The 16110-nt window shown below is 41.4% G+C and overlaps 1 protein-coding gene across 4 annotated transcripts in view; it reads left to right on the top strand.

The window, feature by feature from the left end:
* The window catches only part of LOC101934137 (palmitoyltransferase ZDHHC11), a 97157-nt gene that overhangs the window by 70857 nt on the left and 10190 nt on the right, over positions 1-16110 (top strand). For all 4 annotated transcript variants that reach the window (XM_005296520.5, XM_065584064.1, XM_065584063.1 and 1 more), the window contains exons 7-9: positions 199-320; positions 2155-2213; positions 10661-10769. In XM_005296520.5, coding sequence (XP_005296577.1) covers positions 199-320; positions 2155-2213; positions 10661-10769 — 290 coding nt within the window. The remainder of the gene's footprint in view (positions 1-198; positions 321-2154; positions 2214-10660; positions 10770-16110) is intronic.

Raw genomic sequence — 16110 nt, 5'->3', positions numbered from 1 at the left:
CACAGCCTTTCGAGTTTGCTAAATATAAATGCAGAAACAAAGAAATACACATTGTGGGTCCTTGATTCAGGTGGTGTAGCGAGGTTGGATAATCTCCTATTTAAAATGTGGTGCTGTGGTTTTTTTGTGCTGTAAATTGCATAGCTACATGGGATAAATTTAAATTAAATTGTAGTTTATGTTCTTTGTTGTAAACAGTGGGCAAGAAGCTGAGTACTTTTGACTATATGACAAAGCAGCGACGCACGCAGAATACCAGGGACCCAGAAAGTGATGTGGAAGTAACAGAAAATTCATCTGTCAGAATGGATCCCCTACAGGTAGGACCTTGTTCCCCCTCTTGCATCCAGAAATCCATCTTCTTTCTGGTGCCTGTGAGTTCTGCAAAGTTAGTGTTGGAAATTGATATGGTGGGCCAGAAATCTAGGGATTCCATCACCTGAGAAGGAAGGATTCTTTGATAGCTAACAGATGAGCTCAGGAAAAGTTTACACCAAATCAGCTAAAATGCTGATAAGGGAATTTTTTTTCCAGTAAATTGTCTTACTGTAGGTAGCTTGGTAAATGCTTGGTAAGTGCCATCTCATAATGAAGGATGGACCTTAAACCAAAAACAACCCCTGCAAAAACCAATTTGGATCCAGCATGGGTTTAAATTGAAAAAACAAGCTGATGGTGTGACTGTTGCCTTCACCACCCATTTATATGGATGTGCATTCTGGGTATGTTGTTTTTCTTTCAGTATGTCCACCTGACAAGTTCCACCAGCACCAGAGTGCACATGCTAAGTGGCAGTGCAAAATCACCAATGTTGAGGTGCTGAAGCACAGAAAGACCATGAACACTGAGGTCATATGATTAGAGTTCAGCTTTGTGTCCACATTTAAAAATTGTTAATAGTTAGCAGCTGAAGGGCCACAGAATGCCAAAATTCTGAGCTGAAGCTAGGAAAGCAAACAAGGCAAACATTATAAAAGATATGAGGACTGTCTGCAGTTTAACCTAAAACTCTGTCTCATCAGTATTGCCACCTCCTAGCATTCAGAAGTCTTGATTCATGCCCCCAAAATGTATGAGATTGGCTGAAAAATTCTGAGCATTCTATTTTGTTTTGTTTTTAAAGTGGGGTTCTTTTTATTTGCCTTCCAGTTTTTGAGCTCTTCAGGTTTGTTTTCAAGCTTTCCTTCCCAATCATAAGGGCTATAAATTTACTACCTTTCCCCCCCCCCCCCTCTTAAATGAAAGCTGACTTGTTCAATCACTTGAGTCTAAGAGGTGGAGGTTTAAGAAAAGCACCAAATATCATGACTTCTGATTAAAATCATAAGTGGCAACACTGTAACATCAACAACACCAGAAGACAAAAATCTTGCATCTGACTGTGAATTGTCTAATGTATTCACATGGAAGAACACCAGCCTATTGACCTCTTAATAAAGAACATCAGTGCAAATGAGAGACTAACCTGTTGCCCCAGATTGGTTATCTGGATCAGTAAAGCATGTGGGAATGAGTGTCTCTTCTATTGGTCTTAAAAATGGCAAATGCTGTTGTCCATCATAATAACTTCTTTCTTTAATAGTCATCTTTATATTCAAAGATCTACGATATGGTCTGTGTTCTGACTTTCAGGTACAAGTATTGCTTTGAACATCTGATCCTATCAACATTTAAAATGAAACCTCAACACCTACAATCTTAAAAAGAATGCATAACCTACTGTAAAAATGTTGCCACCCATTCCTCCTGCTTTCCTCTAATCTTCCCATTTCTTGTTTTCTTCTGTGTAATGTGATTTCTGACCTTCTAGATTGTAAGCTTTTTGGGACACAGACTGTGTGTGTGTGTGTGTGTGTGTGTGATACCTAGCATATTGTTGAGTGCTGGATAAATAAGATCAATTATTATATTAAAACACAAGATTTTGCCCACCCACAGAATGAGACTTATTCAGTAACAAGTAAAGGGTTTGTTTGTTTAATAAATTAGTATACCATTTAAAAATGTATTTTAATAGCATTATACAAATATTTGTTTTGCCTCATTTGTTCAAAGCAATATAAAACTTTCCAAAAATATTGTCTAGAGACTGTCTAGAGGTACAAAATTCTAACATGTGGTGGGGGTTTTGTTTGTTTTTTGGGGTTTTTTTAGGATTTGTCTTTAGCAAGTCAACAAAAGGAGTGTGAGGTTTCAGTTTCATCTCAATCTGGGTGAGTTAAATATAAAATTAAATAGAATGTATCCATGTTTAAAGCCTACCTTAGCTGTGCATAACTACAGTGAACAGCTTTTGTCTGAAGATTTAAAAATTGTTCGATTCAAATCAATGTGTGATATCTGGGGCAGGGATCATGTGTGGTGTAAACCTCAACACCTATAATCTTAAAAAGAATGCATAACCTACTGTAAAAATGTTGCCATCCCTTCCTCCTGCTTTCCATTATTTAGCAATAATGACTTTGTATCATATAAAGCCAAATTGTGGAGGTGGTAGTAGCTTCATAGTAAAGGTAATATTGTGATTTGTAGGAAATTCGGGAGTAAAATCCCTCTTTTTAAATACCTTAAAGATTAGATTGCTTCACCGAATTTAGCATATTAATTTCTTAGAGGACAATTGAATTTTCTATGATGTTTTCAGACAATCTTCTTGCAAGATTTGAAAAGGAAGCATTGAAAAGTGACCCCTGTATAACATTTGGTCCTGAGAACCTAACACTTTTTTATCTCTTCAGATCTAACAGACTAGAGCCCATAGCAACTCCAGACTTCACATGCACCTTTGGTAACATCTCAAGCATGGCTGCATTTCAAAAAAAAAATCAAATTGTTCCTTTTTTCTCATAATTTACTTTTCCACAATGGGAACTTAGTGGAAATGGTGGTCTCCATTCTTGGAATGCTGTCAGCCTGCTTTCCTGGCTGCAGCTGTGCTCAGCACAGACAGCCTGCTAGGATAGGCTGGTCAGAAGGCAGGCAATGAGAGAGAGACTTCTGAGGCAGAAGAGATAGAAGAAGGGTAGCTGTCCAGGATGATAAGCCCAGTAGAGTATACTCCTCCATAAAGCTCTGTGCTGAAGGGCTTAAAATCTATCTTCCTTTCCCTTTCTCTCCCAAATGAGAAACCAATTTGTTATCCTAGCACTCAATATGATTGACATCTTCATGCTCTCTGCACTCTGCTGTTGGCCTTATCTCCCAGTTCCTTACACCATATAGTGAAAACTTGGTTCTATTGAAATCCATGTCAAAACTCCCATTGACTTCACTGGGGCCAGGATTTCAACCCAAGTCTCCTCTCTCCTGCCTGACCTCTCTGATATAATCCAGTTCCCCATTAGTGGTTCCCAGTTTAAAGGAGGAATTTGGTACAAGCAGTAAGGGAGGCAGATCACACTGGGAGCACAGGTTAGAGTAAATGACTTCTTGCAATAGAGGCGGCAAGTTGAGACTGGCTTCTTCCATGACTCCTGATTTATCTTGCTTGTCTGAAGCTAGAAAACTTCCATCTTTTTATTAAGGCAACTGTACAATAAACATTAACATATTACATTGTACATATTCAGGATCAGGTTAATATTCAAACAACCTGGCTGAAGATTCTGGTTTGCTAGCGGGGGATCCTCCCTCCTTTGAGCACACTAGAAAGGGTGACCAAATTTCTAAATGTCTATCCTTTTTTTGGTGCTTCTCTTGTGTATATGCTTGGCATGAAAACTTTTCCATTACAAAGACAGTCCATATTTTACTATGCCATTATTCCATAGGAGGAGAAATCACATTTTCCAGTAATGTGCAATACAAAGTCTAGCTGCTAAAAATAACAACATTAATTTGTTTAAAATGTAGATCCTTTACTGGAGCATTAAATAAGCAGATCAGAGGATCTCTAGAAAGCCAGATTTTTGTCATAACATGAATCTCTTCCTGGACATAAACACAACATGTGTTCCCACATATTTTCTCCTTTCCCCACACTCCTCCAGCAAAGCACCTCCTTAGTAGCAAAAATATGATGACTCTTAACTGGAATCAAATGTCATCTATCCAGCAATTTATAAACATTTTCTTTTAGTTATACAAATTGAAGATGTATATTCCCTTAATGATATACTCACTCATCCAGATCAATTTCTTTGTCCAAATCCCTCTCCCACCTTTTATCAACATCTGTTTCAATAAAAATTGTATATATCTTAGAAATTAAACTTTTTGTTTCAGCTTGCTCTTGGGTTAACTCCTCCAGTATGGTTAAAGGTCTAGATGGAGCCGCCTTATATCCAGATTTCACAATAAAATGTTTGACTTGTAAATATAAAGATCCCATATTTCAATGTTTACATTATTACATACCTCTTGGTAAGATTTCAAATCAGGACCCAGGAACAGCTGTTTGATTTGAGTAATCTTAGCTCTTACTCATAATGAATAATCACTCTGCTAATAAGGAATTTATTCCAAGGAAATGTTAATTAAAGTAGCTAAGGGAGAAGCCGTTGGCAACAAGAAATTTTTTTTAAAAAATGTCCAAAACTGCTACAGTCGGCTGCATGAATGGGTGTTTCTTTTAATTATTATTTTAGTGACCTAAATTTCTTTTTAACCTAACAATTACTATGAATAGCTATATTTGGGCTCCAATCTTCAAGTTTCACCCAGTATTTGGAAGGTCTATTATTAATCCTGTTGATCACATCTTTTAATTGTGATGCATAATAATAATAATAAGCCAAATTAGGGAAAGCTAGTTCACCCCATTTTGTAAGCTTATACCCAACTTTATACAGAACCACCCTTTCTTCTTTTTTTCCATATGGATTTTAATAGCACATCCTGCCATTTTTTGGATGTCCTGTCAGGGATACAGACAGGGATAGACTGAAACAAAAGTAACTTTGAGAGGACATTCATCTTTATCGAGGTCATCCTAGCCAAGAAATCTCAGATTTGTTCCGTTTCACCAAGTATTTTATTCCATATTGGAGGGTAATTTGCCTTAAAAATATTTGTATAGTTCTCCATAGTATTTATTCCTAAATATTTTAAAGATTTCTTTATCCATTTAAAGTTATGCCGCTGAACGCAGGGTTTTTTGTACCTTTTTAGAAATATGAATGATTGACATTTCAGATTTATTGTAGTTTATTCTGAATCCTCAACCAGCCCAGATTCCAGTGCAGGTTTCTGGATCCTGCAGCTATAACAAGACATCATCAGCATACAAAGCTATTTTGTGGTCTAATCCAGAAGGTGTTTTGGTGCCCTTTACCGGGGTCTGTTTCTCACATTCACTGCAAATGGCTCCGTTGCCAAAGCAATCAGGGTTGCCGGTTATCCCCCCATCTTGTACCCTCTTCAAATTAAAAGGAGGGGATTGATGACCATTAACCAAAACAGGCACTTGAGGATGATTATATAGGGCCAATGTGCCCCTATAAAACTGATTTCCAAACCCAAACCTTACCAAAATCTGCCTGAAGTACTCCCACTGCAGCTGGTCAAAGGCTTTCTCAGCACCCAAAGAGCTTTGTGCACATTAGAACTGGTAGAATTAACATTATAGATCAAATTCAGAGTTCTTCTGATATTAGATAGATGCCTGCCACCAGCAGACCCAAATTGGTTAGAGTGAACATATTTGATGAGACTCCATCTGTTTGCTAGTACCTTGGCATACATTTTAGCATCCACATGAATTAAAGAAATAGGTCAGTATGATGGACAATTGTTAATATCATTTCCTTCTTTAGGAATGACAGGCTTTGCCCCTTTCCATGGATCTGATATCTTGTTTCCCTGCAATATGTCATTAAACAACACTTAGAGCTGTCTAATACTCCCCAGAAATCTGATCAAAACCTGGAGTTTTTTTGGATTTTAAATTCTTAATTACAACTTCAACTTCCTCTGCAACAATTTGCCTACCAAGAGCTGCCACATCATCCCCAAGAGCTGAAGTAGTTTCACATTCTCAAATATCTGTTTATAGGTTCAGGATTTGGATGTTCTGAAACATACAAAGTGTGGAAAATGTTTCAGAAATCTGTTTTATGCCAGTTACTAAATCTCTTTTTATTTCTAATCAGAGGGATGGCTGATTTATCCTGTTTCTTTTTTAACTTTCTGGCTAAAAGCCTATGAGCTTTATCGTCCTTTTCATAATACTTTTGTTTAATGTTTTTAAGTGTTTGCTCATCCTTACCTGTTTGTAACAGGTTAATCTTCCCTCTTATTGGAATTATTTTCTTATACACTCTTTTAAATCCTGTAGATTTATGTTTACCTTCCAAAACAGAAAGTTTTTTAACCAAACTCTCTTCTTCAAGAGCTCTCGGAGGTCTGATGCTTTATTTATAAGGATCCCCTTTATTATTACCTTTCAGCATCCCCGAGAACATCTTATTGACCCCCTTCATTGTCATTTTCTTCTATATATTTCTGGAAATATTCTAGTTTTTTAATTCTAAGCTGGGGTCACTATTCAGTCACCAGGCTTTTTTGTTTTTCCTCTTGAATGCCTTGTGTGTATATTCGATTGATCCAAAGTGGGATTAAACACCTTGTTAAAACCGCCACTAGAATAATAGCCCTTTCCCAAAAATTGATTTAAAAAGAAAGAAGCTTATCCGTGATAGGGAGCATGTACGTTGGCTAAGTTGAGAAGTTTTACCATTCAAGGACCCCTTAATTAAAATACATCTGTTCTCTGTATCTATGAGCTGTGCTGAAACAATAAAAGGGAAGTGTTTAGCAAAAAGTATTACCACCCCTCTTCTATTAGATTGTCCTGCACAGACCTATGGTATCTGTGTCCGAGAAGTATTCAGGTATTTATAATTTTTCTTTGTTTTCTGTAAATAGATTGTACTAGAAACATCTTTTTTCAGTGATCAGAATACCCTTTTCCTTTGATTGTTCATCCACCTAACATTGTCATTACATTAATAAACTCACCCATGAATGCCAAGTCTGCTCTCACCCAGTATATTACCCTTTGTTAAAAGCAATGAGACACCCTCAACAGCCATGTGCCATGTCTCCATTATATTTGTGCCTCTTCTTTTAAATAACATTTTAGATAGAATTCCCATCATACACACAGTGATTTTAAAACTCCCACATATATTGCTTTTCCTTTAACATCTATATTATTGTATCCGGAATCTGATTTACCATAAATTATAAATTCTGAGCCCTAACATTTGTATTAATATCTTTTTCTATTAAAACATATACAACAATACTTAACATCTGTCTGTTCTCTTGTTCTCTCTTTTTTAATGTTCTTGTAAAAGAAGTTAATTTAACACTGTGAATGTAATAATGTTTCCAGACTCTCCTGCCTTTATCATGCTTTCAAATACAGAGCTGAAATCATTGGATCTTCTGCTTGAAGTAGAATGGTAGCTCTTATTAACTGTTTGCAGTCTCATAAATTTCTATATCTCTGTACAGTACAGTTGTAAGGTGCTGCCAAATGGATAGAGAGTCTTGGCCCTGAATAGCTTATATTCTAAATGTAGCATGGACTAGTTGATATAGCACTGGACTTTGGGCAAGTCACTTAACTGCTCTGCTCTTAAGTTTCCTCATCTGTAAAATGGAGATAATAATAATGGGATAATAATGCTTACCTGTGCTTTGTGGATGTTTTCACATCTATGGATGACACAAACTTGAATGGCTGGTTGTTGATTTTAGTGGTGCAATAATAGATAGAGAGGGAAGCCCCACCAGAAAGAAATAACAGGGTTGGGGGTTTTTTTGTGTAATTGTTTAATGCTTTTATATAGTAAACATTTGATTTCTACAATTCTACAAATTATGGCATTTTCCCTTAGATAGCTGATGCTCTCTGTGCTTAGAGAAGAATTGGAACTTGTATTTAATTTAAAAACAGAAAAAATATGGAAGAATTCTAGAATCAAAGTTTTGATTTCATTTATTTGTGCCTCTTGAATTTCCACTGGCCCTGACTATTGCAGTGCAATGATAAATATGCCCACAATCTCCAACAATATAACTCCTGTAGGCTTGATTTAACTCTCCAATGATAAGATGCAACAAAACCTGAAGCAGCATACTGAGGGGATGAAATAACACCGGTATTTTGAAGAATTATTGTTTCAGCTGCTTGTAAAAATTAAAACGAATAGGCCATTAACAATGTGACTTATATAACAGCCTGGTGTTCAGAGGTGTGTGCACAAACATGCTCTGTAATTAGGCATGTGTAACCTCTGCGTCACTGATGTCAATATCAAAATTAACTGCTATTTTAAAGTTGTTTTTAAGGCATTTTCTTTGTCTTGGGGCTTGGAAAGTATTCATGAATATCCAAATATTTTGTATTGGCTGCCTTTGAACTGTTAAATGACTCAAGCTATAGCTAAGCAACAGAGAATAACACTAAAGGAGGACTGCGGTTTTATAATGTTAACTCTGATGTAATGTTCTCCTGCAGCAAAAGTACATGTAAGAGCAGAATGCTGTGGAACCAGGTATTCTCATAGCACATTCTATGTCACGGGATTTAAACTAACCTTGAACTTCTCCACTAAACTAAATTGGTTCACAGTACATGAAAAGATGGGAGTTGCCTTACCAAGTGAGGGGTCAGTGCTAATTAAGGCAACTCCCATCTTTTCGTGTACTGTGTATTTATACCTGGCTACTGTATTTTCCACTTCATGCATCTGATGAAATGGGTTTTAGCCCACAAAAGCTTATGCCCAAATAAATTTGTTAGTCTCTAAGTGCCACAAGTACTCCTCATTGTTTTAGCTGATACAGACTAACACGGCTATCACCATAGGCGCCAACTTTCTCTGGCGCCAGTGGGTGCCCGTGCCCCCTGGCCCCTTTCCCCACCCCTGGTCCCGCCCTGACTCCACCCTTTCCCTGCCCATGACCCCGCCCCATTCCAACCTCCTCCCCAAAGTGCCCCCCCTAACTCCGCCCCCCCCTCCCTGCCCCTATTGAATCCCTTCCCCAAATCCCTGCCCCGGGCCCGCCTCTTCCCCCAGCACACTGCGTTCCCCCTCTTCCCCCCTCCCTCCCTGCCTGCCCCGTGAATCAGCTTTTTCGCAGTGCTGCGGGGCGGGGTGGGGGAGAAGCAAGACACAGCAGCACGCTTGCGGAACAGGTGGAGGCGGAGGTAAGCTGGAGCCGGGGGGGCGGGGCGCGGAGCTGCTGGTGGGTGATGAGCACCCACCAATTTTTTTCCGTGGGTGCTCCAGCCCTGGAGCACCCACAGAGTCGGCACTTATGGCTACCACTCTGAAACCTGTCTTCTAGAAGAGAGGCATATGTGTAACAGATCCCCCTAACAAAACCACTTGTTTAAAGAAATGTTACTTCCTGTATTGTATCCCACAATCAAGGAAGTCAAGATACCATACTTTTAACTGTACTCATAAAATTACATTTTATGAAATTATCTCTGATCAGGGAAGTGTCTTTGCAGTGGGAGAACTGCAGAGATTTTTACTGATAGTATTAAGATGTGGTACTACAGAGATCTTCTCACAATCCACTGTTCTGTCTGATTCTGTTCTGCATCGCTGCTTCCAGTAAGATAGGAATTGTAGATTTCTGCTAAATTGCTGGCAGAATATCTCTGCGGTGAGGCCAGCAGAGGATACTATATATGTTGTGTACTCTCTGTGCCTGTTGATCAATTTGTAAAGTGGATGTAATGCCTCCATAGGGTGTTAGGAAACTTTAATGACTGTAGGCAAAGCACTTCAAGATCACTTGAGCAAAGATGCTATCTAAGTGCAAAGCGGCCAGATTTTTCAAACTGAATTGCCTAAATTATCCAGGTACATAAGTGTGCTGATTTTCAGAGTTAAACATTCACAAGTCTTGCTTACTTTAAGCAGAAATATTCATATTTAGGACCTCTGAAAATCAAACAGCTTACCGGGGACCCTAAATATGGATTTAGGTGCCTAACTTTAGGTACCCAGTTCTAGAAATATTGGCCAGTATTCTGCATAATATTAGAATTTCCTCCCTTCTCTTTTGTATATCTAGCGTGCAGTGGCCCTAGAAATGATCATTTTAATTAGTGGCCTCTTGTGGTGCTGCTCTGCTATTAGCCTATCTTTGTTCTTTCACATTTATAGCAAATGGTCAGTTTCCACATGAAACTTCTTCCCTTTTTTGGATCTGCCAGAGAATGAAAATGGGGAAAATCAAGGGATTTATTTTGCCATGACAAAGACCTTTCAAATCAGCCATTTCAGAAATTAAAGTCTAGTAAAAATATTTTGTAATTTTGGGTTTAAAAGGTTAAGTTGACTTTCTCTCAACTTAGTTTTATATGTCTAATGATGAGTTAGAGTTAAAGGGAGGTTTCTTTTAAATCGTGTTTTAAAAGGCATTTGTTCTTACGGACTTGTTACATGTTCTGCAACTCTGGGATACCAATGAAATGTTACAGTAGGCACTGAGAACCTTTTAGCTAAAAAGTAATAAATACCCAGATGCTTGCACATAAGCCACTTTTCACAAATAAGGGTACAGTCTTGTCCTGCGCAGAAAGTAAATAGAAGTATTGCTTGAGTCTAGAGACTGTAAAATCAGGGTGAAATTCAATTCTTAGCTGACATTTCTTTTTATTTCTATTTTATTTCTATTTATTTTTTTCTAGAGCTCTACAGTATCAGGAAACTGGACAGCTCTCCATTAAACACCCAAGCGTCATCTGTACTGAAGCATCTGAGATTGCTTCCTTTACCAATTTGTCTCCTGGTCCAGAGGTAATGATGATACATTTATTACTCACAAGCAATAATGTTCTATCTTAATTTATCAGCAATGAATCTTACCAACAGAATTCAGACCAAAAAGATGATGCAGATGCAAGCCTTGCAGAGATAAAAGAGCAGGCGCGCACTGTACTAATTTTTAACACAGTCAGAACTATAAATGTAGCACCTAATCCACTGCCCCGACCTCCACTTTCAAAATGTTTAGAGCTTATCACAAGCTCTTTAATTAGAGAGATAAAAATCAGTTAATAAAATTACTGGAGTCTCCTTATGAAATCCTTAATGTCATTATCCTCTCTTATAATTGCATCAGAAGGCTTTTGGAGAAATTGGCAGTCATAGTAATTCAGCAAAAAAACATCCTAATAAGCAGAGATGAACTAAACTATCCATAAATAGTTTGATTAGCCAGTAAACAATCTTACCCAACCAGAGCAAGGTACGTAAATAGATGCTCTGATTACATTCAAATAATATTGTTAAGGTTACCTATTACTGTCCTCCGTGCATTCTCCTTTTTTGTAAACCTTCTAATTAAACTGCAGAGTTTTCTTTAGTAATATTTTTATTTATAGCTAAATGTTTTAGGTCGAGGGACCCTAATTTAAAACTTGTCATCTAATTGATCCCTCTATCATTTGGATTAACATATGCCTTTTATCTAACTCAGGGGTTCTCAACCTTTTTCTCTTTGAGGCCCCCCTTGACATGCTATAAAAACTCCAGTGCCCAGCAGGCGTGGGGGTGAAGGGACTCGGGGCTCCGGGATGGCAGGGGGGATCCTTGGGAATAGGCATAGTTTGACTTCTATTTGGGGGTGGGGGAAGGGACGGCAGAGCTGCCCCGCACAATGTGATCCAGGAAGGGAGTGCCACCTCCACTCCCTGACTCACCTCAGCAGGCCACCCAGGAGTGATGCAACCAAAAAATATAACTCAAAGGGGAGACTCAGTTCAAAAAGTTTGAAAACCACTCAAGGTGCAGGGAGGGGGTAGCTAGGGGCTGGGTGTGGGCAGAGGATAGCTCAGGGTGCAGAGAGGGGGTAGCTAGGGGCTGGATGTGGGCAGAGGGTAGCTCAGGGTGCAGAGAGGGGGTAGCTAGGGGCTGGGCATGGGCAGAGGGTAGCTCAGGGTGCAGAGAGGGGGTAGCTAGGGGCTGGGCATGGGCAGAGGGTAGCTCAGGGTGCAGAGAGGGGGTGGCTAGGGGCTGAGCATGGGCAGAGGGTAGCTCAGGGTGCAGGGAGGGCTCCCCCTGCAGTGGCTGCGTCCCGAAGGCTCTGCCACCCTGGAGCCGGGTCCCCCCACCCAGGCAGCTCTGACCAACTGTGTGAGCTGTCAAAGGGGTCTGGGAGCTGAGGAGCAGCCACAACCCTGGGCACCAGCAGCAGACGGGGGGGGATGCTACAACTGCCTGCTCCATGGCACCACCCAGCCAGAGGAGCAGCTGCCCTGCACTGCCTGGCTCTGACTTCTGACCTATGACCTGGCCAGAGTGTGGGGCCTGAAAGGGACTGGGGAAGAGGAGATGGGGGGAGATGCCCGGGGGACTGCCCCACTCTGGGTAAGGCACTGCAGTTTGTGGGGGCAACACCGGGGTTCGGGGCTTCAGCCCTGCGCTGCTCACAGCTTCAGCCTGGGGGGTGCACCCTGAGGGGGGGATGCCGAGGCTCCCCCGCTGCTCCCAGCTTCGGCCGGGGGCACCAGGACTCCCGGCTTCAGCCCTGCGCCGCTCCCAGCTTCAAGCCAGGGGGACACCAGGGCTCCTGGCTTCTCCCCTACATCACTGCCGGCTTCAGCCGTGAGTGGGGGGACACGCCAGGGCTCCTCTGCTGCTCCCGGCTTCAGCCCTGGGGGGAAGTGTCAGGGCTCCCAGCTTCTGCCCCGCGCCACTGCCAGGGCTTGGGGCACCAGTTTTCAGCCAGGGGGTCCTGTGCCTCCCCGAAAAGTCTTGCGGACCCCCAGGGTGCCGCAGACCTCCAGTTGAGAACCGCTGATCTCACTGATTTACCTGGGAAGCGCTCTGTGTGTGTGTGTGTGTGTGTGTGTGTGTGTGTGTACATGCGTGCATAATTGCATAATGAACTTTCTTTCTGTTGTAGTATTAGTGTAATAGCAAGGATGAGGAGAATATTCTTCTAGAGGCTTAAACTGATTTATATTTTCCTGTGGATTATTTAAAGAAGATAAAGACTTATCTGAAGCCCAGGGGGCAGGGCTATGAGTATTTTAGTTTAGGCATTACATACAAGAGAGCATACTTGGCTGCTGGTGAATACCTAAGGTGCACTATGGCAGAGTGTCACCATCTGCCCAGGAAATGCACCAGAAGACAAATAATGACCATCCTATGCATCTGTGTTCTAAGCTATGCCTTAAAGGTGTACAACAGGCAGGAGCATTCTGTATAGTTCATTTTGAAAATACAGATGTGTAAGATGTTGCCCGTGCTCTTTCTATACCATAAATTATCTCAGTGGCATCTCTTTGGAGCACAGGTGGCTATCTCTCCATTGGTAGGTAACAAGTAAGTAACCAGGGTGTCATGTCACTTGCTTTTGTATCTCAGGAAGGAGGACAGGGACCATGATCTGGCAGGGATGGTCAGCAGAACCTACACTTCTTCAAAATATTGAGAAATGTAGAAGAGGCATGAAAAGTGGTGTGAAATCTTATTCTAGATGGGATGAGCTGCAGGAGAGGAGACTCCTGGACCTAGCTGTGTGAGGGGACAAAGAGGAGGCTGGTGTTGGATAAGAAAGTGTTAAAGCAGAAGCAAAGAGAGGTTGGCACAAGTCCATGTAGGGTTTTAATAAACAGGGATGGGTATTTTGAACTGGAGCCTGAAATGAATGGGGAGACAGTGGAACTATTTGAGGAAAGTGAGGAGATGAAGTGGTGCTGCTTTGTACATGAAGAATAGGAAAGCATCAGCCATCTCTGTGCTGGAATCAGGAGAGCTGGGACTTGGTTAGGCCATGGCTAATGGAGTTGCAGTAGTTATGGCGATAACATGGATGAGGGTTTCAGCAGAAGTGGAGTAAAGACAGTAGCATTCATGGGCATTGTTGTGGAGGTAGTGATTTGTCTCCTGATCGAGATAAGTCAGTCATGCCTTCAAGTAAATTACTTCAACTGGAGTAAGAAACAACAGTCGTAACAAAATGAACTAAGTGAGCACAGCATTAGGGCCCTTATTCTATACTGCAGCAAGTCCGCTCCATTCTTATGTTCATTCAAACAGTCCAACCAGTATCAGAGTGGATAGTAAGGTGGAAAAAACACAGATAACAAGACTTTGTGCCAGATCTTAAATCTGTTAAAGGGGTGAGTAACTGGATAGTCAGTCACCACAGTGATAAGGCAGATTTTCAGGAGAAGAAGGGAGTTCGGAGTCAATGATGATTCCAGAGTTATGGACAACAAAGGTAAATGGGAGGCATGAGTTGAGCAGGACAGGAAAGGAGATGGAACAGTGGTTGAGGACGCCCTTCTTGCCACAGAGAAGAACTGCTGTCTTTGAGATGGTTAGCTTATGGAATTAGAGTTTGGACATACTACACGCTGTTTGGTACAGCCTTTAGAAAATTCGGAAATAAGGCACACTGCACATAGAGGCTATTCTTCAGGGCCTGCTCTGGACCTCTAATCCTCACCCAACAGAAAATGCTTGACAGCACCAGGAAATGATGAAACATCTAAACTATGGAAAAATTATTGACTGGACACCTTCATTGGGGTACTTGTTGCACAAGGAAAAATTAATGACATAAAAGTAAACTTGATCTGATGAGAACCCAGAAGTTTCAGTAGCAAATGGCTGTCAGTGTCCTGGCCACAAGAAAACAGTCCAACCAATATCAGAGTGGATAGTAAGGTGGAAAAAAACACAGAACTCTCCTCTGCTCTCTTGCCTTGCTTTTCTTTGGTCCTCATTAAATAATGGGGAATTGTATGGCTCCCTCCTGCAGAGGGTAAATTTACGAATTTAAGTGCCTGGGAACAGTGTTTCCTTGGGGTCTGCAAACTGTTCTTATGTTCAGATTAACATTTGAGAAGATTTGCTGATCTTCACCTAACATTATTTTAGATTGTGGCCAAAGGGTGCTAGACACTTTCCAGACCCGAGAAGAAGACACAATCGCTGCCCTGAAAAGTTTACAATCTGTTGTGTTAGTTTATACATAGTTTCTAATTTTCATCCTTATCAGTTGTTAATATTATTGAAGAGTAATGGAAAGGGGGAAAGGATAAGTAAACAGTCTGTTCGTTGTCATAGCAAACTTATTGTAGATAGTCCCTTTCCCAACAGTTAGGCAAACCATAAAGTGTTCCAGACCTTAGCATAAAAGAGCCATTCATTGTTCACTAATTTATTCACAGCTATTTATTTTTGCAGCCACATGTTTTTCTGATGACTGTTGAGATAAGGAAAGGTAGAAGTCTGTAGACAGCTCTTTACTGGAAATATGTGAAGACTTAAGAAAAAAAAAAGCATTACAGTAAAAGTGATAATCATGCAAGTAATACTATCACTTAATTCTTTGTGTGACAGTTCTGATTTTTTAAAAAAACTTCGCATAGATAAATTCCCCATATATTGATAGGGCTTGGAAAATCCACTCATTCCCTTGCCATGCCTTTCTCCAGAACTTGATAAGGACCTTTTAGAAACTGAAAATAACTTTCCAAATGTCATCTGAATACAACAGATCCAATGCTGTCCACTAGCAGCCCCAGTGTATCTACTGGTGCTCATAGCTCTGTAAGCAGCAGCTGCGCAAAGATGAGAAGGCACTGATCAGTTTTACTTCTGCTATTTAGATTCTTGAGGGCAAAAGTGTCAGAACTGTCATGAATCATGTTGACCTCCCTCTGCTTCTGGGAACAGCCCTGATAAGTTGTGAAGGCGGACTGGTGATCATGGGTGGCGGGTATCAAAGGCAGGGGAAGTCTAAGCCTACCCAAACTGCCTGCGTAGCCCCGCCCACACTCCACCCCAGACCCCCTCCTGCTTCCCGCCGTGCTCTGCTGTGGCTCTTCCTTCCTTCCCATGTGGCTGGGGCCCTGGGCCAGTGGCACCGGAACTGGGGGGTCAGGGGTTCATACCCTCCCACTTCTTGACCCCTCTTCCCCCCCCTCCCCCCAAGGCTCCACCTCCGGCCAGGCCAGCATGGAGCCTGGCTGGGGAGCCCGGGCAGCTGTGGGGAGCTGCAGGAGAACCTCCACCTGCGTGGGGAGGGGAGGGGGGCTGAGAGCAGCCCCCGGCCTGTGTCCCCATCCCCCAGGCTCCACAGCTACCCGAGGCAGGAGGAGGGTCCGTGACTTCACGC

Source organism: Chrysemys picta, chromosome 2 (assembly GCF_011386835.1).
Source record: "Chrysemys picta bellii isolate R12L10 chromosome 2, ASM1138683v2, whole genome shotgun sequence".
NCBI lineage: Eukaryota > Metazoa > Chordata > Testudines > Emydidae > Chrysemys > Chrysemys picta.
The sequence above is the reverse complement of the archived record's forward strand: the minus strand, read 5'-3'. Positions and strand labels throughout refer to the sequence as shown.